At 36.0% G+C, this 25,194-nt stretch overlaps 1 protein-coding gene across 8 annotated transcripts in view; it reads left to right on the forward strand.

The window, feature by feature from the left end:
• Positions 1-25,194, forward strand: part of HERC2 (HECT and RLD domain containing E3 ubiquitin protein ligase 2) — a 260,003-nt gene that overhangs the window by 78,527 nt on the left and 156,282 nt on the right. For all 8 annotated transcript variants that reach the window (XR_004682606.1, XM_035023922.1, XM_035023920.1 and 5 more), the window contains exons 15-19: positions 3,740-3,991; positions 9,781-9,974; positions 15,283-15,483; positions 19,554-19,782; positions 19,889-20,013. Coding sequence is in view for 7 of the 8 variants with exons in the window: in XM_035023922.1 (XP_034879813.1) it covers positions 3,740-3,991; positions 9,781-9,974; positions 15,283-15,483; positions 19,554-19,782; positions 19,889-20,013 (1,001 nt within the window). In the remaining variant the exon portion in view is untranslated. The remainder of the gene's footprint in view (positions 1-3,739; positions 3,992-9,780; positions 9,975-15,282; positions 15,484-19,553; positions 19,783-19,888; positions 20,014-25,194) is intronic.

The raw sequence follows: 25,194 nt of genomic DNA on the forward strand, positions 1-25,194 counted from the left end.
GGAGCCTCCGTTTGTGACTGTATCTCAGTAATAGCATTTTTAATTTCGGCCTCATTAGATTTTAATTTTTTATTTATACAGGGATTCTCTACTGTTTTCTATGCTTTTTTCAAGCCTAGCCAGTATCTTTATAATAGTTTTAAATTCTAGTTCAGACATCTTACTTATATCTGATATTGATTAAATCCCTGGCAGGGATTATTACCTCCTCTTCTTTCTTTTGGGGTGAGTGTCTCCATTTCGTCATTATGTTGAGAAAAGAATAGAAGAAAATGAGAGATTAGACAAAAATAACAACAGAAAAAAACAAAACAAACCAGAAGAAAACAAAAACAAAACAAAATAAGAAAAAAATCAAACAAGAAGTAAAACAGAATGAAACAATAAACTAGATCCTGGGTGTATTTTGGTCTGTTTGTTAAGAGAAACTATATCCCAAAATAGCAAAGAAAGATAATTTTATATATATATATAGAAAAATAAAATAAAATACAATGAAAGTAAACCAAAAATTATATATATACAAATATTTATATATATATGTAAAACATGTATAAAAATAAAAATTACCCATTCATCTGTTGAAAGGCGATGGATAAAGAAGATGTGGTCCATATATACAATGGAATATTACTCAGCCATCAGAAAGGATGAATACCCACCATTTGCATCAACATGGATGGGCCTGGAGGAGATTATGCTAAGTGAAATAAGTTAAGCGCAGAGAAAGACAATTATCATATGGTTCCACTCATATGTGGAACATAAGGAATAGCATGGAAGACATTAGGGGAAGGAAGGGAAAACTGAAGGGTGGGAAATCAGAGAGGGAGATGAACCATGAGAGACTGTGGACTCCAGGAAACAATGTGAGGGTTTCAGAGGGGCAGGGGTGGTTGGGGTAGCCTGGTGATGGGTATTAAGGAGGGCACGTGCTGTAATGAGCACTGGGTGTTATACACAAATAATGAATCATGGAACAGTATATCAAAAACTAATGATACACTGTATGGTGACTAACATAATAAAGAAAAAAAATTAAGAAAGAATAAAAGAATTGAAAAAATAAGAAAATTAGGTGAATGAAAATAAAACTGGAAGACTAAAGAATAGAAAAAACCCCACGAATGCTATATACTGTATTCCCCAAGAGCTGAAGTTTTGCAGTTCTCTATCATCTGTAAACTTGGTGCTCTCCAGTTGTTCCTGCTGGTCTTTTGGTGGAGGGGTCTGTTGATCAATTCTCAGGTGCCCTTGCCGTGGTGGATCTGTGCTTCCCTTGCCAGGGTGCTGGGCTCAGTGTATGTGGCTCTGGATTGCAGTGTGTGGCGCTGATTTGCTCCTTGAAGGCTTTCAGCACTGATGGCGGGATGAAAATAGTGGTGCCTGGATCTTTATCCCTGGAGCTGAAAGTTGGTGTCCCTCACTCTTAAGTGAGTCCTCAAAGAAAAGCAGTCAATCACTCTGTCTTCCTGTTTTTTGTCCGAACTCTGTGTTCACTTAGCCTGTGACTGACTGTTTTTATCTCAGGCATGTGCTGGAGTTTCGGGTCTCTGCAAACTTTTATGGACTCCTGAGATGTGGATCCATGCTGTTCCTTCTGGGAGTTTGTGGGGCATCTCGCTGAGCTTCTGCCTTTTGCCTAGACCCTGCCCGTAGAGCGGTTGTGCAACCATGCAGCAGTTCTCAGTTTACAGTTTATAGCAACACAGAGCCGAAAGCTGGCACCTAGACTTGCTGTGTTCATTCGGCTTCCCCACTCCAATGCCTGGGAACTCTGCCGCACTCAGCCACTCCCATTCTTCTTGTGGCCTCCGGGATCCTGAGACCATGCTGTCCCACCTGGGATTCCACCCTGCTTTGCCACCTGAGCACTTTTAATCCAGTGATGTCCCCCACTGTAGCAGACTCATAAAAGTTCTAATTTTGCATCCTTCTGCTTATAATACTTTACAGTAGCCTCCTTAAACAGGCAGTTCTCTCTGCAGTTTCCTCAGATACATCACGCTGGATACCAAGTCTCGGCACCTCCTACCTTCCAAAAAGTGATTGCTTTTCTATTTTAGAATTGCAGCATTTCTTTTCTCAGATCTCCTCTTTTCACAGGTGTTCAGAATGATTTGGTAACTATCTAGCTGAATTCCAGGGACCAGACAAACTTAGGGTCCCCTACTCCTCTGCCATCTTAGCTCCCCTCCTTGGGGATTTCTTTAGTGAGAGGAGAAAGAATATTTCAGGCATCTTCATGTCCACATAGGCCCCCCCCTCCCCTGAAGGGATAGACATAGAGGCATCTTACTTCTGCTACTGTAAGTCTTGGAGAAAAGATGGGTCTCATCAGTCATAAAGTTCTCGTCTTCTGGCATGAAGCTTTCAGTTCGACATCTTGTTTTTAAGTGTCCATTGTTGAGTGATTAATAGATTTTATAAACCTCTTAGCCAGAAAGTCTTTTCTTGAATAAGTCATATTAGGGTTTGTTCTTGAATTCTTTGTGTGAAACTGCTACGAAGGTAAAGCTGTTTGAAGTTTTGACTAAATTGCTGTGATTGGAAACTATGCATGCTATTTACCTCACATTAGTATTTGGTCATATAGGGAAATGTCCCTGCTACATACTGTGTTTTTTGAGACGATTGGTATGGTAGAAGCATCCTGACCTGTAAGATCTGGTTCTGGGGTAACAGGGTCACTGAAAACATTGGAGAAAGTGGGAATTGCCAGCTGGGCTATGTGAACAACAGGCATTTGGCAAGGCATATAAGTGTATACACATTCTTTATACACATTCTCTGATGTTTGTGTATGGGTTTGCTGCATTGAGCATTGGTGTGTTTATGTCATTGACCACCCACTAGTGTATCATCTACAATTTTCGATCAGGGATTGGCTGTTTTCACAAATAGAATATTTGAATGCCACCTTGCTTACGTATTGTCTGTGGCTGCTTTCCTGTGACAGGGGAATACTTGGATAGTTGTGACAGAGACCACATTGCCCACAAAGCCTAAAAATACTTACCATCAGGACTTTAACAGAAAGTTTGTTGATCTCTAGTTCAGATTATTTAAAATAGAATGGGAACTTAGTCACTTATGGAGCAATCTCATTTCTTCTTTTACATTTCTTCTCATTTCTTTTCTCATCCTCTATAGGTTTTACCAGGTATTTTTTTTCAATAATTCACATTTATTGCATTTTTGCAAAGTTTTTAGCTTAGTTATCAGAGTAAAAAGAATCCAACCACATTTTTGTAATTTGTTTTATCCCTTTATGTAATATTTAACTAGATTATACTAACAAATATTATTGGAAATAGATGCTGTCATGCAGTTAATTTGTGGTGAACATGACAGGAACAGTATGCAGACAGACCTGAGAGACAGTGGTCAGAGAGCTGCAATGTCTTGTGGTGGGCCAAGTTATGGTATTTTATGGAGGCAGTGGAGTTTTTGTTCTGTGTTCACTACTTGGTTGAACTGAACCCAGTCGTTGAGCCCAAACTAGTACGGATCAGGACTTTATTATTCTTTTAGCTAAAACAAAAAGAAAATCTGGCTATCCTTTTTTTAATTGTTTCTGTATCAACCTGAAGTATAAACTAGATTTCATTTGGCCAGTATAGTGTTAACTAAATATATGGTGTAGGTTTGTTATGGGTTATATTGAGTATTTGAGCCATTTAAAAGTTGCATTAAGATGTACAGTTATTTTTACTTAAATATATTTGTGTTGTTTTAGGTCAGGTGTGGTCTTGGGGAGATGGTGACTATGGGAAATTGGGCAGAGGTGGTAGTGATGGCTGCAAAACACCAAAGCTTATTGAGAAGCTTCAAGACTTGGATGTCGTGAAGGTTCGATGTGGAAGTCAGTTTTCTATTGCTTTGACGAAAGATGGCCAAGTTTATTCATGGGGAAAAGGTGACAACCAGAGACTTGGGCATGGAACAGAAGAACATGTTCGTTATCCCAAACTCTTGGAAGGCTTGCAAGGTGAGTGCAAAATGTAAACTTTTAAAACTCTTTGAAGCTTTTTCTTCAGTAATCTTTTAAAGATTGCAGGGTTTTTTTTTTTTACCTAATATTTCATGAATGACTTATCATTAGAAGGCTTTTACTCACATTTTCATAGGTATAGATAATAATGGAAAGTAGGTTGTCTTTATTAAAAAACGGTATAGGGCACCTGGGTGGCTCAGTTGGTTAATCGTCTGCCTTCGGTTCAGGTCATGATCCTGGGGTCCTGGGATCAAGTCTCACATTGGGCTCCCTGCTCTGCAGAGAGCCTGCTTCTCCCCCTCTCCTCTGCCTCTCTCTCTCTGTCTCTCCTGAATAAATAAATAAAATCTTTAAAAAAAAAATGGTGTAGAATTATTCTCACCAGATTTCATTTGAAACTCATTCAATTTTACTAATATTGGTAAGTCCTTTTTGTGGCAGGCATCTATTCATCATTAAGTAAGCTGACCTTAGTGAGATGAACTTCTATTGGTGAGGTTACCGATACTTACAGTGTAGACATTGCTAAGATGACAGATATGCATGGTGCTGTGGGAATGTAGTGGGAGATAGGATTGGGTCCTTTGGGAGTGTTCTCACTTGAACTTATCCTTGATGGGTAAATCCTGCTTGTTTGATTTCAAGGGCATCCAGCATGCATTCTAGATAGAATGGGAGCCAAGGCATGTAGGTGTGCTTTGCAGATGCCTTCTGAAGTATGGGAGAGGTTGATGATAGGTCTATCAGGTGGCCTGTAGTGTTAAAGGGGGTGGGCAGGCTGTTTTTTAAAGTAGACTGTAAGTATTTTAGGTTTGAGTACCATACATTGTATGTCTCAACTACTCTTTTCTGCTGTTGTAGTCCAAAAGGAGCCATAGACAATATGTAAATAAATGGGCCTGGCTGTGTGATAGTACAGCTTTATTCACAAAAACAGTCCTTGGCCTGTGTTTGCATGAGGGATGAAGTTTGTTGAATCCCTGAGCTAGATTCTACTTTATGTTTTTGCTTTTTTGTCAAGGGAGTTTGGAATTGAGACTTTTACATGGGACTTGCTTGTTTCTTTCCCCATCATTATTATTTTAAAACATATTAATACCTTGAGGTGCCTGGGTGGCTCAGTTGGTTAAGCGTCTGACTCTTGGTTTTGGCTCAGGACGTGATCTCAGGGTCATGAGATGGAGCCCCGCATTAAGCTCTGTGCTTGGCATGGAGTCTGCTTGAGATTCTCTCTCTCCCTCTCCTCCTCTCCCTGCTCATGCATGCATGTGCTTTCTCCCTCTCTCTCTAAAAATAAATAAATCAATAAAATCTTTAAAACATATTAATACCTTGATGACAAGAAGGTATTATGGTATTTATTATTTTCTAAGTTTCTGAGGTAAGTTGTGGGGTAATACAGTTGGTTGTATGTTATGGAGCTGTGTTTGAATTTTGTTAGCCTTCTTGTTTATATATTTTTTTCACTTAGTAAAGGAAATCAGCTACATTTATTAGATACAGAGATAGCTTACTGTGAAAGCATTTAAATGATTGATGGTACAGTCATTTTGGCCATCACTATGTCAACGTCTCATAGGCTCAAGATAGAATTGTTCTCCTTACTCGGGTAGAATTTTGTAGCTGAATTATTTTTTACGTTGACATTACTGAAAATATCCTTTGTGTTGGTCATGTTAGATTTACTATTAAGCAAAAATACAATACTTTAATACTATTTAAATAGGAAAAATGTATTTGTATCATTTCACTTTGGAGAAAAAGGTGTTGTTTTAGAAAACTTCCTTAATTAAGATAGCCCACAATCTGGGCTATAAAGCACACGTTAACATATTTAAAAGAAGAGAGATCAAACTATGTCCTCAGACTGCAAGGGAATTAAACTAAAAATTGTAACAGAAAGATAGTTGGGAAATCCCCAAATGCATGGAGATTAAACAACAAACTTCCAAATAACACATGGTCAAACAAAAAATCTTAAGAGAAATTTTAAAATATTTTGAACTGAATGACTATGAGAACAACTTACCAAAATTTGTGGGATGCAGTGAAAGCAGTGCTTAGAAGGAAATTAGAAGGCATATGTTAGAAAAGAAGAAAAATCTAAAGTAAGTAATCTTTGTGTGCAGGAAAGAAAACCATTAATAAAATGTAAAGGTGGGGTGCCTGGGTGGCTCAGTTGGTTAAGCGTCTGACTCTTGATATTGGCTCAGGTCATGATCTTAAAGTTGTGAGATTGAGTCCCACATTGGGCTCTGTGCAGGGCATGGAGCCTCATTAAGATTCTCTCTCTCCCTCCCTCTCTCCCTCTGCCCCCCCCCACCCCCCGGCACACTCACTCTCTCCCTCTCAAAAAAAAAAAACAACAAAAAAACCCCCACTAAAATGTAAAGGCAACCTATAGAATATAGAATGGGAGAAAATATTTGTAAATCATATATCTGATAAGGGGTTAATATCCAAAATATATAAAGGATTCTTAAAATTTAGTAGCAAAACAAACAAAAAGTATACCCCATAACCAATTTGATTAAAAATTAGGCAGAGTATCTGAGTAGACATTTTTCCAAAGATGAGTTATAGATGGCCAACAGGTACATGAAAAAGGTGTGTGCTCAATATCATTAATCATCAGGGAAATGCAAATCAAAACCACAGGTGAGAGAACACTTCATACCTGTTTGAATGGCTGTTATCAAAAAGACAAGAAATACAAGTGTTGATGAGGATGTGGAGAAAAAGAAACCCTTGTGCAGTGTTGATGGGAATGTGAATTGGTACAGCCACTGTGGAAAACAGTAAGGAGGCTTTACAAAAAAGAACTACCATATGGACCCACAATTCCACTTCTGGGTGTTTATCTGAAGGAAGTAAATATGTGAACTTAAAAAGGTATCTGCATCCTCATGTTCATTGCAGCATTATTCACAATAACCAAGACATGGAAACAACCTAAGTGTCCCATTGGTAGATGAGTAGATAAAGAAAATGTAGTATATACATATGATGGAATATTATTCAGCCATAAAAAAGAAGGTAATTCTTCCGTTTGTGTTAACATGGATGGACCTTGAGGGCATTATGCTAAATAAATAGGTCAGATAGAGACAGACAAACACTGTATAATCCTACTTATTTGTGGAATCTAAAAAAAAAAACACCCCAAAACTCTCCCAAAACCCCCACCAAACTCATAGATGCAGAGAATAGATTGGTGGTTGCCAGAGGTGGGGGTTGTTGGGAGTGGGTAAAGTGGGTGAAGGTGGTCAAAAAGTACAAATTTCTAGTTGTGAAATAAGTCCTGCGGTTATAATATACAGCATGGTGACTGTAGCTGTTAACACTTTATTGTGTATTTGAAAGTTGCCAAGAGAACAGATCTTAAAAGCTCTCATCACAAGAAAAAAAAATCTGTAATTATGTGTGGTTATGGATGTTAAAAAAATATCCATAGTCTAAGTTTCTACCTTAGGAAACTAGATATAGGAGAGCATATTGAATCCAAAATAAGAAGAAGGAAAGAAATAATGAGAATTAGAGAAGAAACCAATGAAATTGAAAACAGAAAATCAGTAGAGAAGATCAAAGAAACCAAAAGCTGGTTCTTTGAAAAGATTAAAAAAATCAGTATACTTTAACTAGGCTAAGAAAAAAGGAAAACAGGACACAAATTACTAATACCAGAAATGAAAGAGAAGACACCACTACAGATCCTATTAACATTGTAAAGATGATAAAGGAATACTAAGAACAAGTCTGTGCCTGCAAATTTGGTAACTTCGATGAAATGAACCATTTCTTTAAAAGACAGTTTGTCAAAATTTATACAAGAAGAAATAGACAAACTGAATAGGCTTATATCTCTTAAAGAAATTAAGTCAATAATTAATAACTTTCCAAAACAGAAAACATGAGGCCCAGATGGGTTTACTGGTGAATTCTACCAAACATTTAAGGAAGAAATTATACCAATTCTCTGTGATCTCTTTCAGAGGATGGAAGCAAAGGTCATACTTCTTAATTCATTCTATGAGGCCAGCATTACCCTAATACCAAAGCCAGACAAAAATATTATTAGAAAAGAAAATTACAGACCAACATCTCTCATGAATATAGATGCAAAAATCCTCAACAAAATATCAGCAAATCAAATTCAACAATATATAGAAAGAATTAAACATCACCACCAAGTTGAATTTATTCTACATATGCAATGTTGGCTAGTTAACCATTCAAAAAACCAATTAATGTAATCCCTCAAATCAACAGAGTAACAAGAAAAATCACATGATCATATTAATCGATGCAGAAAAAGCATTTGATAAAATCCAGTACCCATTCATGATAAAAACTTTCCGCAAACTAGGAATGGAGAGAACTTCATTAACTTGATAAAGAAAATCTATAAAAGTCCTATAGCTAACATCATACTTAATGGTGAGAAACTTGAAGCTTTCCCACTAAGATAAAGTGCAAGGAAAAGATGTCTCATCTCACCATTTCTTTTCAAAATCATACTGGAAGTTCTAGCTAATGCAACAAAACAGCAAAAGGATATTAAAGGTGTACGGATTGAGAAGGAAGAAATAAAACTATCTTTGTTCACAGATGACATGAATGTTTATGTAGAAAATCTGAAAGGATCAACAAGGGCTGTAAGTAATAAATGATTATAGCAAAGTTGTAGGATACAAAGTTAAAATACCAAAGTCACTTGGTATATACCTTAGTTCCTATATACCAGCAACTAAGAAATGGAATTTGAAATAAAAACAAAATACCATTTACAATAGTATTAAAAAAGTGAAATACATAGGTATAACTCTTAACAAAATAAGTACAAGACCTATGTGAGTAAAATTACAAAAGTGATGAATGAAATCAAAGGAGGACTAATAAATTGAGAGATATTCTGTGTTCATGGGTAGGAAGAATGAATACTGTCATTTCTTTCTATCTTAATCTATACGTTTAATACAAGACAAACTGATTCTAAATTTTATGTGGAGAGGCAAAAGACCTAGAATAGCTAACACAGTATTGAAGGAAAAGGGCAGGTTGAAGGACTGTCACTACCCAACTTCAAGACTTAATATAAAGCCACAGTAACCAAGAAAGTATGACATTGACTAAAGTATAGAAAATAGATCATTGGAACAAAATAGCTGAGAAATAGACCCACATAAGTATAGTTAATTGATCTTTGACAAGGGAGCCAAGGCAGTACAATGAAGCAAAGGTAGCTTTTTCAACGGTTTTGGAACAAGTAGACATTCACATGCCAAAAAAAAAAAAAAGAATAATTGATAATGGGTGAGGCTATGCATGTGTTGGGGTGGGGAGTATAAGGGAAATCTCTGTGCCTTTTCCTCAATTTTGCTGTGAACCTAAAAATATTCTAAAAATAGAAAGTCTCATTGAGGCAAAAAGAATATACTTTGCGTGATTATACTTGGGACAGGAGAATATGATTTAATTAATTAAAATACACTTGTCTCTTTCTGAATGAAAATATGAATAAGGAGAAAAAAGTAGCTTTTTCCATACTAAGGTAAGGAAAAGATCCTTTTCATACCTTGGTATTATTTAATTTTCAGGCTATAGGTCTTAATAAATTATAGCTAGTAAAACGGGTTTTAATAACATACATGAAGCAGAGGAATTATGCATAATATTAAAGCAATGAATTATCCTTTAGAAGTTGACATTAAATACCTCCTGACCTGAATGACCTAAGCAGAAGTCAGGTGTGAAGCTGTATTGTATCCACTCTTTCCTCCTAGGGAAGAAGGTAATTGATGTGGCTGCAGGCTCCACCCACTGCCTGGCTCTGACTGAGGACAGCGAGGTCCATAGCTGGGGGAGCAACGACCAGTGCCAGCACTTTGACACCTTGCGTGTGACCAAGCCAGAACCCGCTGCACTGCCAGGACTGGATACCAAACACATAGTTGGAATTGCCTGTGGACCTGCTCAGGTACTGAGTAGATAGGTTGGTTAGGTATTTTGTGGAATTTTGGCTTCCTGTCTTCATTGCTAGTATGTAGAAATACCATTGACTTGTGTTTGTGGTCCTTGTATCCTGTAGTTGTAGTCAGTATGTTGAAGAGTGGTGAGAGGGCACATCCTTGTTCCTGATCGTAGCGGGAAAGCATTTTTCTAGTCTTTCACCATTAGCTAGGATGTTAACGGTAGGATTTTTTTAGTAGATGCTTTATCAGATTAAGGAAGTTTCCTTTAACTCCTACTTTTTTGAAAGTTTTTTCTAATACTGAATAGATGCTAAATTTTCTCAAATGCTTTTTTTCTTCTCAAATGATATGATCATGTAGTTTTTGTTCTTTAGTCTGTTTATATGGTAGAATATGTTAATTATTTTTCAAATATTGACCAGACCTTGCATTACTGAATAAACCCCACTTGGTTATGGTGTATTATTCTTCCTTATATATTGCTTTATTTGATTTGCTAATTACATTGTTGAGGATTTTTCTGCTGATGGTCATCAGAGATAATTGGCTTGTGGGTTTGTTTTTTTTTGTGGTTTTATACTGTATGTCTATCTTTTATCAGGGTAAAACTGGCCTCATAAAAAGTGTTGACAAGTGTTCCTTTCTCTTTTGTTTTCTAGAAGGGATTGTGTAGAATTAGTGTTATTTCTTTTTTAAATGTTTTTTTGTGAATCCATCTAAGCCAGGAGATTTCTTTCTCAAATAAAAAATTATTTCTTTAAGAGATAACAGAACTATTTAGAGTTTTTTTTTCTTGAGTGGATTTTCCTGGTTTGTAACACTCAAGGAGTTGTTCCATTTCGTCTAAGTTGTCTGATTTTTGTGTATAAAGTTTTCCTTAGTATTCATTTACTAATCTTTCAAAGTCTTTGGGATCTGCAGTAATATTGGTAATTTTCTTCTTTTTTTCTTTTGCCAGTTTCACCTAGAGGTTTATCCATTTTATTGATCTTTTTAAAGAACTAGATTTTAATTTCATTAATTTTCCCCTTGTTTTTTGCTTTCTATTTCATTGGTTTATTCTCTTGTCTTTGTTATTTTTTTCCCCCTTCAGCTTGCTTTGGGTTCATTTTGCTCTTTTTTTAGTTTCTTCAGGAGGAAGCTTAGGTTAATTTTAGACCCTTCTTCTTTTGTAATATTTAAGCACTCGCTGCTATAAATTTCCCTCTAAGCAGTGCTTTAATTGCACCCACACATTCTGATGTATTTTCATTTTTGTTCAGTTCAAAATACTCTCTAATTTCTCTCGAGAATTGCTTTGTGACCTGTGGATTATTGTGTCATTTAATTTCAAAGTGGTTGAAGATTGTTCTGTTACCATTCTGTTACTGATTTCTAGTTTAATTTTATTGTGGTTAGAGAACAGACTATATGATTTTAGTTCTTCTAGATTTGTTCAGATTTATTTTAGGTCTCAGGATATATTCTCTTATTAAGTGAATGTTCAGTGTGTTTGTTTGAAAAGAGTTGTGTATTTTATTGTTGATGTATTTTGCTGTTGTTGGGTGAAGTGTTCTATAAATGTCAATTAAATCCAGTTTGTTGATGGTATTATTCTTTTCTACATCCTTGCTGATTTTCTGTCTGCTTGTTCTGTTTCTTTCTGGGAGGGTGTTGGTATATCCTAGTATAATTATGTATTTCTCCATGTCTTTTTTCAGTTCTATCAGTTTTCTTTTAATATCAATGCTTTTGGTCATTAAAAAATTATGGTTGACTGAACAGTGGCATTAAGTATGTTCATGAGATTGTATAACTATCACTGCTATCAGTCTCCAGAACTTTTTCATCATCCTAAACAGAAACTGTATCCATTAAACAATTACTCTCCATTTCTCCTCCCCATGGTCCCTAGTAACTTCAAATTTACTTTCTGTGAATTTGCCTATTCAAGATACCTCTTATAAATGGAATCATATAATATTTGACCTTTTGTGTCTGGCTTGTTTCATTTAACATAAGGTTTTCAAGGTTGATCCATTTGTAGCATGTTTCAGGATTTTATTCTTTCTAAAGAATTAATAATATTCCATTTATATGTATATCCCACATTTTGTTCATATATTCCTCCTTCGATGAGCACATGAGTTATTTGTACTTTTGGCTGTTGTGAATAATACTGCTATGAATATTAGTGTACAAATGTCTATTTGAGTCCCTACTTTCAGTGTTTTTGAGTATATATCTAGAAGTAGAATCACTGGATCATATGGTAATTATGGGGAATTTGAAGAACTGTCAAACTGTTTTCCACAGCAGCTGCATGGTTTTTACATTCCCACCAGATAGACACAAGGCTTTCGATTTCTCCACATTTTTGTTCATACTGGTTATTTTCTGCTTTTGTTTGTTTGAAGCCATTCTAGTGGGTGCAAAGTGGTATTGGACTGTGGTTTTGATTTGCACTTCCCATAGAAAAGCTGTTGAGCATCTTTTCATGTGCTTATTGACCATTTGTATATCTTCTTTGGAGAAATGTCTGTTAGGTCCTTTGCCCCTTTTGAATTGTGTTTTTTTTTCCTTCCCTTATTGAGGAGTTCTTGATATATTGTGGACATTAATCCCGTGGCAGGTAATATGATTTACAACTATTTTTTTCCCATTCTGTGCTTGTCTTTTCATTCTGTTGATAAGTGTCCTTTGATGCACACAAGTTTTAATTTTGAGTAAGTCCACTTTATTTTTTCATATGTTGCCTATGCTTCTGGTGTTATATATATCCAAGAAATCCATTGTCATGTAGATTTTATCCAGTGTTTTCTTCTAATAGCTTTAGTTTTAGCTTTTATGTTTTGGTCTTTGATCCATTCTGGGTTACTTTTTGTTTATGGTGTAAGGTAAGGATCCAGTTTGATTGTTTTGCAGTTTTCCCAGCACCATTTGTAGAAGAGCTTGTTCTTTCCCCATTGAATGGTCTTGGTACTTGTCAAAAATCATATTACTATACAGACAAGAGCTTATTTCTGGGCTCTCCATTCTGTTTAATTGGTCTGTATGCCAGTATTTTATTGGTACTTTATGCTACTACCATACTGTTTTGATTACTGTAGCTTTGTAGTAAGTTTTGAATTAGGAATTTTGAGTCTTCTAATTTTCTTCTCTGTTTCAAGATTATTTTGTTTATTTGGGGTCACTTGAGATTCCATATAAATTTTAGGATGGGTCTGTCAGTTTTTTATATATTTTGAAGCTCTTTTTTTTTTTTTTTTTTTTAAGATGTGTACAGATTTAGGTTTGCCTTTAGGTTTGTCATCTTGGTGAATTGACCTTTCTATTATTATGCAGTTTTCCCCCTTATCCTTGTTGTTCTTTGCACTGAAGTCTCTTTTCTCTGATTTTAATGTAGGTACTTTACTTTTCGTTTAATTAATGTTTGCATACTGTAATTTTTCCATCCTTTTGCTTGAAAATTATTTTTAAATTGAAATAAGATATATTCATGGGAATTTGCCAATATCATAGGTCTTGTTTACTGTAGCTATATAAGAAGTTTATATTCTAGTTCCTTTGCCTTACCATATAATGTTTAGAGTAGTCTTGTCTATATTGGCAAAAATATCTTGCTTGGACTTTAATAGGAATTGTGTTCAACCTCTTATCAGTTTGTGGAGAATTGGCAGTTTTGCTATATATAGTCTTCCAGTCAGTGAAAATGGTATGTCTAAGCATTTACTTACATCTTCTTTGATTTCATTTATCAGCGTCTTCAGTGTATAAGTCCTATACATGTTTTTTTTAGATTTACATCTTTTACTTTTAACCTGCCTATCTCATTATGTATAGAGTGAGTTTCTTGTATAGGTGCATTTTTTAAAAAAAATTCTTGAGCCAATCTGTCTTTTAATTGGTATACTGACTGTAATTTTTGACATATATAGATTTAGGTCTTCTATTTTGTTGTTTGGCTTTTGTTTGTTTTCTATTATTTGTTCCTCTGTTGTGCTTTTCCTGCCTCTTTTGGAGTATATGAACTTTTTTTAGTATTCTACTTATTTTGAATTTGACTTTATTTTTTTATATAGTTTTTTTTTAGTGGTTGCTGTAGGATTTATCATATACATACTTAACTCTTTGCAGTCTACTAGAATCAATATTTTACCATTTTAATTGGAATGTAGAAACCTGTTTAATTTTCAAGTACTTGGAGATTTTTCTAGTTATTTTCTTCTAGTTTTTATTGATGTCTACTTTCTGTTGTTGATTTCTAGCTTAATTTTATTATGTTCAGAGAAAATATGATTTCAATTCTTTTAGATAATTATTTTATGATTAAATATTCTAAATATGACTGTATTCTGTTATTGCCAAGTGTTCTATAAATGTCAATTTGTTCTAGTTCATTGATGGTTTTGTTCATTTCTTCTAATTTTTACTGATTTTCTGTCTCTGGTCTGTGTTATTAGGAGGGTAGTTTTGCTATCTTCAACTATGTTTTTGGATTTATCTATTTCTTCTTTTACTTCTATCAGTTTTTACGGCCATGTGTTAGATGCATATTGTTCAACATTGTTCTATCTTCTTGGTGAATTGACCCATTTATCATATATAGTGTCTCTCTTTAGCCGTAGTAATTTCCTTCCTCTGAAGTTTGCTTTGTCTGATATTAATATAGCCGTTTTCTATCCCTTTACTTAGCCTTTTTTAATCTTTCTATTTAAGGTAGATTTCTTGTTGATACCATATAGTTAGGTTTTGATTTTCATATATCCTGACAACTTCTACTTTTTGTTTGTATGGTTAGACCATTTAAATATAACGTAATTATTTATAAGTTGGATTTATTTCTAACATTGTTTTTGGCTTGCTCTCTTTTTTTCCTTTATCTTTTCCTGACTTCTTTTGGGTTATTTGAATAACTTTTAGTATTCCATTTTAACTTACTGTCTCTTTGTGTAGTTTTTTAGTTGTTGCTCTACAGATAAATATACCTAATCTTTTATTATTTACTTACAGTTACTTGTAGCTGTTCAAGTGGATTATGATCCTCACTGCCTGATTAATGTGTATCAATAATTTTGAGAGTGAAAAGATTTTAAACTTATCTTTTTATTTGTGGTACAATGAGATTGGGTCCTAAAATGAGAAAGAAAATTGGAAACTGATAGTGTATGAACTAGACAACCATGAAAATATATGTGCATTTGGGACAGTTAGAGTGATGAATAAGTAATAATTTAAGGCATCTTTGTAATTCATAATGGTGAATCTCTCCTGTGAAACAGTCCAAGAGCTGAGTGTGTAGATTCATTTTAGGTTCTTATGATTTGTCCATAGAGTTTTGCTTGGTCGTCTTGTTCTGAGTGGTCCATTGGCCTCCGTGTCCCATTTGTGGTAGACATCTGCTCAATGACTTTTGAGCAGCTGGACCTCCTATTGCGGCAAGTGAGTGAGGGGATGGATGGCACTGCGGACTGGCCCCCACCTCAAGAGAAAGAGTGCATGGCTGTGGCAACGCTGAATCTTCTACGACTTCAGGTATTAATGATTTCCTTTCCTCTCCCTCCCTTTGTAAGTGTCTTAGGTATTTGTAATAATGTTTATGTATATTGTTAAATGAACTGCTAATGAAAATTTTCAAGTATTTAAAGTATTTAGATTACTTAGATTAGGTTATTTAGGTTATGATGGAGTGTAATTTGTATGAGGTTTAAAAAAATCAGTCTAGTTATCTTAAATTTATCCTGGAAGTCATTCTTTGCATGCAGGTAAGTGTGTGTATGGATTGTGTTATTTCTGCGATAATCAGCTTGTTTGTATTCATCATGGAGTCAATCTTGAATTTACTGTTCTTCTGTGTGGAGAAACAACTGGGTGAGGCAATAGCTCATTGAGAGACCAGCTGGGATGTGCTAGCCAATCTCTCCTCTGGAGTGTGAAAGTTCAACTCAGTAAGTGTGGGCTCCCTCGAGTAGTACTTTTGTCACAGGGAAGGTTAAGGTTAAAAGTCAAAATAAGAAAAGCTAAAAAAATATTTTTCATTTCTTCCTTTCTTGCATTCATTCATTTATTCATTCATTCTTCTTTCTTCTTTCTGTAAAACTATAGCTGAAATCTTTGGTCATCCTATTTCTCTTGGTAATAAAATCCTATGACTGAATGTCAAGAGACTGTTTTTTCTTAACAAAGTAATTTTTCCCTTTATAATACAAGGATTTCTATGTAGCCAGTCATGTCCCCCTCTGCTCTCTCCCCATTTTTGCCTTGGTTTCTAAAAAGCACATAGATGAATGTAATGTTTAGTTACATTAATCAAATTAACAGAAGTTTGGAGAGTACTTCTCTTCCCTAAAGTCTTCTGTAGGAGCTCATTTATTAGACCCCCTTCATGAATCTACCCAGTTGTTTGTTGCTTCCCTGGTTTGTAGCAATGTTGCTGTCTGGTCAGTGCTATGGACTGACCTTTTGGCCCATATTTGCCTGGTGCCATAGTTTTTCTGTTGCTTTATTCCATCTTTCTAGGTCCTTATGCTTTAGTTGTATCATTTTAAAAATTCACTTACAAAGCTTGATTCTTAAAAAGCATCCAATTTGAGAATCTTTATTCATTAGGTGAATTTAATTTTTTTACGGTTATTGTGATTGCTAATGTATTTGAATTTAGGTTTTCTGATTAGTTTTGTGTAAGTTTATTCTTAATTTTCTTCTTTCTTTCTTTTTTTTTTTTTTAAAGATTTTATTTATGTATTTGAGAGAGAGAATGAGAGAGAGCACATGAGAAGGGGGAGGGCCAGAGGGAGAAGCAGACTCCCTGCTAAGCAGGGAGCCCGATGCGGGACTCGATCCAGGGACTCCAGGATCATGACCTGAGCTGAAGGCAGTCGCTTAACCAACTGAGCCACCCAGGCGCCCGTTTTTCTTATTTCTTGATAAAATTTCCAAAACAGTTTTTTCTTTTCAGATACCTTTAATTGTTCCTAAGCTTTTCAATTTGATTTCTGGACATTAATCATGTTACAGAAAAATTAAGTATTTCTTAATTCCACAAAGTGTTAATTAACTTAACCAGTACTTCTCTTCCTGAAAAACATAGGGGTTATAGGATGCATTAAACCTATACTCCCCTTTCCACTTTGTGTGTTTAAATTGTCAGGCAGTTTATTATTACACTGGATCTAAGACACACTGATTTGTGGTGTGTGTGTGTGTGTGTGCCCCTAAAAAAAAATGCTCCCAATTGCGATATGTAAGATACATTTCTGATTTAAGACATGAAAAGAAATTTTCCTTCAATTGATTATTATCATCATAATCATCATTTTTAAGAGACCATACTTACTTTGATATGGTCTTTCTTTTTTTAAACCAATTTGTTTTGTCTTTGTTGCTTACATCCTCTCCTGCCTGGGTACCTCCTGCATAAGTTTCTTCATCAAGGTCTGTGAGTTACAAAGTCTGAAAACTCTCTTGAATGCTTTTTAAGATAAATTAACAGGGTAGGGTTTAGCTTTTTAGGTTATTTTATCAGCAGTTTGAAGATGTCCTTCTGATTTTTATTGTTGCTGATGAGAATTGTTACTTTGGTGCAGTTGTTTTCTTTGTAACTAATTTGGGCTAACTTTTGTAACTAAAAGGCTAACTTTTTGGTAGCCTTTCAGATTTTTTTTGTTTTATAATTTTAACATGTCTAGGTGAGGATTTATTTTTGTATGTATAACTTGAGGTTATGATTCTCATTAAATTTGAGATTACATATTTTTGTTAAGTTTTGAAAAATATTCAGTATTTACCATTGAAATTGCTCTCTTTTTTATCTACTTTTCCCTTGGAGAACTCTTTCTCTATGCTGAACTTTTCTTGTCTTCCCAAGTATCACAACTTCTTTGATATTTTTAAATCTTTTTATCTTTTATAATGTTCACTTTCTGTCTTTACATTCTGCCTTCTGGTTTTTCATTCAGTGCTCTCTTTTAGTTTCCAAATCTTTTAGCTGAATGTTCCATATTTTTGAGTTATCCATTTATTTAATAAATACTTGTATGATCGCAGTATTATACATATAATTGATTAAATCCATGTGCCACCCATCAGAGAGGTAGGACCTCTCTGAATAAATAAAATGCAATTTGAGCTATTATTTAATCTTTAATAATCTTTAATAAGTTTTGAAATTCTTGTAGCTTTTTTTCTCATTTTTAGAATTTATATTTGGGTCTTTTTCAAGGCTTTCATTTTGTTCATTATAGTCTTACCTTCTGGGTTTTGTGCCTTGATCTCTAAGAACATTTACCTTTTTTTTTTTTTAAAGATTTTATTTATTTATTTGAGAGGGTGGGGGAGGGATAGAGAGACTCCCAAGCAGACTCCATGCTGAGCACAGAGCCTGACACAGGGCTCGATCCCACAACCCCAAGATTAGGGCCTGAGCTGAAACCAAAAGTTGGATGCTTAACTGACTGCACCACCCAGGTACCCCAGAACATTTACTCTTTTTATGGACTCATTCCAATGTTTATATTGCTGCCTACTCTAGGGGCATGAGTTCTGCCTCTTATAAGAGCTTTGTCTTTGATTCTCCCTTGTGACCTAGTGTGGCTTGTCCTTTCTGACTGTACCACCACTTTCAGGGGAGATCTTGCTAGGGGTATCTCTTTGCCTTTGGCTATGGTGATGTCCCTAGAGGGCAGTTTTATGTTTGTGTCTCTGAAGTGTCATGTGTTTCTCAGGCTTTAGATGTTTTGGTGTTCAATTCTTGATTCGTGATATCTATACCTAGTTGGTTGGTATGAATTTGATTTTACATCTGCTCACAGGGTGGGCCAGGTCTCTGATTTCTTGTGGGGTCTCTTTCTACCAAAAGCCTTCGTGGGTATTGTTGCCTTCAAGTGCTGGCTGGTGATAGATGGGTGATCTTCAATGGCTCAGTGGGCTGCCATGAGCAGTTTGGATCTCATGCCCAAAGGCCTTGATCTGCCATCAGAGCCCAGAACCTGTTAGCTCCTGCTATGTGTGTCTCTTTGAGTTCTGCTTTGGCTCTTGAGTTTCCTTGTGTACTCTCAGCTTGATTATATAATCTTTTAACAGTTTTTTGGTTGTATTATATTCACTCTTTCTCTGTGTTTGGTACAGATGGTTGGGGGTGGGGTAGAGGTTACTGTTTAACCTCTCTGTTGATCTTGAGGTCTTCCATATATGTATTTAAAGTGGGTTTAAAAAATTCCTCTTTTTTTTTTTTTTTTTAAAGATTTTATGTATTTATTTGACAGAGAGATAGAGAGCACAAGTAGGCAGAGTGGCAGGCAGAGGGAGAGGGAGAAGTGGGAGCTCAATGCGGGGCTCATCCTGGGATAATGACCTGAGCCGAAGGCAGATGCTTAACCAACTGAGCCACCCAGGCACCCCTAAAAAATTCCTCTTAAAAATACCTTACCATCAATTCTCATCTGGTATGGGTAAAATTTTTTAGTCTGGTTAAAAAAATTCATGTATTAGAACTTTTCCTTTATTATTTAAATAAAATGCAATTTGAGGTATTATTTAATCTTTAATAAGTTTGAAATCCACTTGTTTTTAGGGCTTCTAAATTAAAATTGTTTTTCTTCTTTCAGTTACATGCTGCCATTAGTCACCAAGTTGACCCAGAATTCCTTGGTTTAGGTCTGGGCAGCGTCCTCCTCAACAGCCTGAAACAGACCGTGGTGGCCCTGGCCAGCAGTGCGGGCGTCCTAAGCACTGTGCAGGCAGCTGCCCAGGCTGTGCTGCAGAGCGGGTGGTCCGTGCTTCTGCCCACCGCTGAGGAGAGGGCCCGGGCACTCTCTGCTCTCCTGCCCTGTGCAGGTGGGCTTGGGTGAGGAGCAGGGCTGGAGATGGGTTGGGCGCACGAGAGGGTGCCAAGAGGCGTTGGTGCTTACCTCACATTGGCAAAAGTGCTTTCCCTTTCCAGTTTCAGGCAATGAAGTTAACATAAGTCCAGGTCGTCGATTCATGATTGATCTTCTGGTGGGCAGCTTGATGGCTGATGGAGGCTTAGAGTCGGCCTTAAATGCAGCCATTACTGCAGAAATCCAGGTATGTTTCTAGAAGTGTGTATGTGAATTGACAAAGGCAATTTTTACCTGGCAGTGAGCTGAGATTGAAACACTGTACTCATGTGAAGAAATAGTAGCCTATTGCCAGAATTGAAAAACTGAAACATAAAACTTTTAGTAACATCCAAATATTTTCTATAATTAACGCTTTTTTTATCTTACTAGTTAAAAAAATTTATTGCGATACTAAGTATGAGAAAATGTATCCACTTTTGTCTATTTAAATGAATATGACAGATACCCTAATCATATTACGAATCAATTCCATCACCCTAGAAAGTGCCACTGTGCCTCTTTGCACTTAAAGTTGGGGCTCCCCTGCCTCCCTCAGATTAAATTAGTTTTGCCAGTTCTGAATGTCATATATGTGGAATCATGTGCTATTTTATGTCTGCTTTATTTTGCCTTGATAATTTTCAAACTCACTGCTTTTACCATTGAGTATTTCATTGTATGATTACGGCACTATTTGTTTATCCATTCTCCTGTTAATAGACATTTGATTATTTTTGATTGTCTAAAGCTGCTTTGATCATGCTGTGTATAGTTCTTTAGTGAACACGTGTTTTTCTCTTGGGTAAATACTTTGAATTGTAATTTGCTAGGTCTTATGGAGAGTGTTTTTATAGTTTCCCGAAGTGGCTATGCCATTTAATTTGAACCAGCCTATGTGAGAGTTCTAGCTCTTTCTTGACCTCACCAACATGAGTCATGTCATTCTTCATAAATTTAGCTATTCTGGGTGGTGGAGTGTGGTTTTTAATTTGCATGTACTTAATGATCATTCATAGCTTCTTTTGTTGCTTTCATAGTTACAGTAGTTTTTTATTTAAAAACTCACACTGATGAAATGAGATGAAGTTAAGTATATTAAAAGCAAAATAAGCCAATCAGAAAAAGACAATTATCATATGATCTCACTCATATGTGGAATTTAAGAAACAAAACAGAGGATCATAGGGGAAGAGAGGAAAAAATAAAATAAGACGAAATCAGAGAGGGAGACAAACCATAAGAGACTCTTAATCATAGGACATAAACTGAGGGTTGCTGGAGGCGGGGTTGAGGGGTGGGGTAACTGGGTGATGGACATCAAGGAGGGCACAGGATGTAATGAACACTGGGTATTATAAGACTGATGAATCACTGACCTCTACCTCTGAAACCGATAATACATTATATGTTATTAATTGAATTTAAATAAAAAAATATCTTTGAAAACATACCTAAATACTTTGATTAAATTGAAAAAAAATAGAAGAAATCGTATATATAATGTTAGGAACAATGACAGTTCTTTGTGTAGCTGTTATTTTCCAGGTACTGTGCTGTGTACTTTACTTTCATTTTCTCTTTTAACTTTGTCAACTTTGTTGAGTGGAAAAAGTGGTTTAAATTTTTATTTTACAGTTATGAACTTAAGTACCATAGAACTATAGTGATTTGCTAAGGTGTCAAGACTAGTGAATGGCAGGTTTGCTGACTCCAAGCCTCTTCCTTTTCTTCCTCTTCTCCACAAAGCTCCATGTGACACCTTGCCTGATGGGAGCAGTGATAGTGAACAGGCAGAGGCAGTCCACATGTGGGTCAGACAGTAACCTTGACATGACCCAAGCAGTATTTTTAGAACCTATTATTTATTTATTAGTTTCAGAGGTAGAGTTCAGTGATTCATCAGTTGCATATAACACCCACTGCTCATTACATTAAGTGCCCTCCTTAATGCCCATCACCCAGTTATCCTTTCCTCTCACCCATTGCCCCTCAAGATGTTTCTCCAAGAAGACATACTGATGGCCACCAGACACATGAAAAAATGCTCAACATCATTCAGCATCAGTAAAATACAAATCAAAACCACAATGAGACACCACCTCACACCAGTCAGAATAGCTAAAATTAACAACTTAGGAAACAAGAGATGTTGGTGAAGATGTGGAGAAAGGGGAACCCTCTTACACTGTTGTTAGGAATGCAAACTGGTGCAGCCTCTCTGGAAAACAGGATGGTGGTTCCTCAAAAAGTAAAAAATAGAGCTACCCTACAACCTAGCAATTACACTACTAGGTATTTATCCAAAGGATACAAACATAGTGACTTGAAGGGGCACATGCACCCCAGTGTTTATAGCAGCAATGTCCACAATAGCCAAACTATGAAAAGAGCCAAGATGTCCATCGACAGATGAATGGATAAAGAAGATGTGGTGTATATATACAATGGAATATTACTCAGCCATCAAAAAGAATGAAATCTTGCTACTTGCAATGATGTGGATGGAACTAGAGGGTATTTTGCTAAGTGAAATAAGTCGTCAAGAGAGGGAAAAATACTATATGATTTCACTCGTATGCGGAATTTAAGAAACAAAACAAGTGAACATAGGGGAAGGGAAGGAAAAATAAGATGAAAATTGAGAGGGAGGCAAATCAGAAGTGACGCTGAACTCTAGAACCTATTAATTTATTTAGCAAATGTTCATTCTTCATTTCCTTTTGGAGAGAAGGAGGGACCTTTGGGGGGGGGTGTTGGAGGGAAACTGTTAACAGGGAGTAGAGAGGCTACAGAGATACATAGATTGTGATCTATATAATTAAGGTGCATAAAACAAGATAACTAATGCCCATTTATTTTAAAATTGTTATGAAGCTACAAAAAGGCATAAACAAAAATCTCATCATTTAGGAATTAATATACCAGTATCCATTGTTAATAGTTTTGGTGTATAGTCTTCCAGATTTTTATTTATTTTTATTTTTTTATTTTTTTAAAAGATTTATTTATTTATTTGACAGAGAGAGCACAAGCAGAGAGAACAGCAGAGGGAGAGGGAGAAGCAGGCCCCTGGCTGAGCAGGGAGCCCGATGCAGGGCTCGATCCCAGGACCCTGGGATCATGACCTGAGCCGAAGGCATCCACTTAACCGACTGAACCACTTAGGGGCCCTGTCTTCCATATTTTTAAAGATGCAGTTGTTTACTAATGATATTGTTTATGGTGCTAGAATTAGTCTCAATGATATATCAATTTGTGTCTTTTTTACTTATCAAGTTGCCATGTTTTCTGTGTTGAATATTTTATTATGTCCATTTGTTCTGTTGCTTTGGGGAAGTCTGTCATATAGAAAGGGAATTCCTTCTTATTCCTTTTTTTTTTTTTTTTTAACAGCCCATTATTGACAATTTAAGTTCTAGATATTTTTACTACTATATATTTTTATAGATTATAAGTCATTGAGTATAAGAATGATAATTAGGAGGGACGCCTGGGTGGCTCAGTCGTTAAGCGTCTGCCTTCGGCTCAGGTCATGATCCCAGAGTCCTGGGATTGAGCCCCGCATCAGGCTCCCTGCTCAGTGGGAGGCCTGCTTCTCCCTCTCCCACTCCCCCTGCTTGTGTTCCCTCTCTCGCTGTCTCTCTCTCTATCAAATAAATAAATAAAATCTTTAAAAAAAAATGATAATTAGGAAAAGGTTCTAGAAATGAAATTGTGCTGGGTCAAAAGCATGCACTTTTTTTTTTTTTTAAGACTTTATTTATTTATTTGACAGAGCACAAGCAGGGGAGTGGCAGGCAGAGGGAGAGAGAGAAGCAGGTTCCCTACTGAGCCGGGAGCCTGATGTGGGGCTTGATCCCAGGACCCTGGGATTATGACCTGAGCCAAAGGCAGATGCTTAACTGACTGAGCCACCCAGGCGCCCCAAGCATGCACATTTTTGACCTTTCTGATTTATGTTGCCTTCTTATCCTTAAGGGTGGGTAGCCCAGTTCCAATCCCACCACTAAGATTGGGTCTTCCTCCCCATACTACTCAGGACTGGGAAGGACTATTGGTGTTTAGACTGTTCTGGCTTTTGTCGTTAGAAAATAAAGCCCAGAAAGAAAGAACTTTTTGGCTTTTTCACAGTAAATTTGGTCACTAGAGCAATGCTTGGTACATAGTAAGTCCTCATGAATATTGGTTGTATTTGACTGGTAAAGATACCTCCTATTTTTGTTTTTTGCTTTTTTGTTTCCTTTTTTTAAATAATAGCTTTATTGAGATCTAATTCACATACTGTAAAATTCACTCTTTTAAAAAGTGTATAATTCAGTGTTTTTTTTTGTATATTCACAGAGTTGTGCAACCGTCATCACCACTATCTAATTTCAGAACATTTTCATTACTCCGAAAAGAAACTCTGTGCCCCTTAGCAGTCACCCCCTATTCCCTATTCCTCCTAGCCATTGACAGCTACTAATGTACTTTCTGTCTCTGAAAGATTTTCTGGCTCTGGACTTTTCATATAAATTGATTTATACAATATGTGACCTTTTATGTCTGGCTTCTTTTTACTTAGTCTAGTGTTTTCAAAGTTTATTTATGTTGTACTTCATTTTTTAAAATTGCTAAATAATATTCCATTGTATGGGTGTAGCACATTTTGTTTATACATTCATCAGCTGATGGACATTTAGTTGTCTCTACTTTTAAGTTATTATGAAAATGCTGTTATAAACATTTGTGTATAGGTTTTTGTGTGGACATATTTTTTTTTCTTGTAGGTGTATGCCTAGGAATGGAGGTGTTGAGTTTTATGTTAACTCTATGTTTAGTGTTTCGAAGAATGGCCACATTTTTTTTCTTAAGTGGCTGTGCCATTTTACATCCCCAGTAGGAATGTATGAGGGTTCTAGTTTTTCACATCCTTGACAATGCTTGCTACTCTCCCAACTTTTCTATTATAGCCATCCTAACAGGTGTGAATTTCCTTGATGACTAATAATGTGGAGCATCTTTTCATGTGCTTAGTAGACGTTTATATATCTTCTTTGAAGATACGTCTGTTCAAATCCTTTGCTTATTTTAAATTGGTTTATTTATCTTTTAATTGTTGAGTTGTAAGAATTCTTTCTGTATTCTGAACACATGTTTCATCGGGAATATATCTTCTCATTCTTGGGTTCTTGCTTCATGTTTGCAAAACAGACTGTGCATGTATGGGGCAGATTGCATTGGGTATTTTTGAGATCAGGAGTAAAAATTTTAGGGACTTCCCAGAAGGAAGCTGGAGACCATCAGCAATGGCAGCCTGGACATTGGATTTATAAGACAAGTAGTCTGTTTAGAAACTGAGCACCTGAGTAATGGGATTTCAGACAGGTGGGCGTGGGCCAGTGTC

This window comes from Mirounga leonina, unplaced genomic scaffold, assembly GCF_011800145.1.
Source record: "Mirounga leonina isolate KUSES-001 unplaced genomic scaffold, KU_Mleo_1.0 Mir_178, whole genome shotgun sequence".
Taxonomy (NCBI): Eukaryota; Metazoa; Chordata; class Mammalia; order Carnivora; family Phocidae; genus Mirounga; species Mirounga leonina.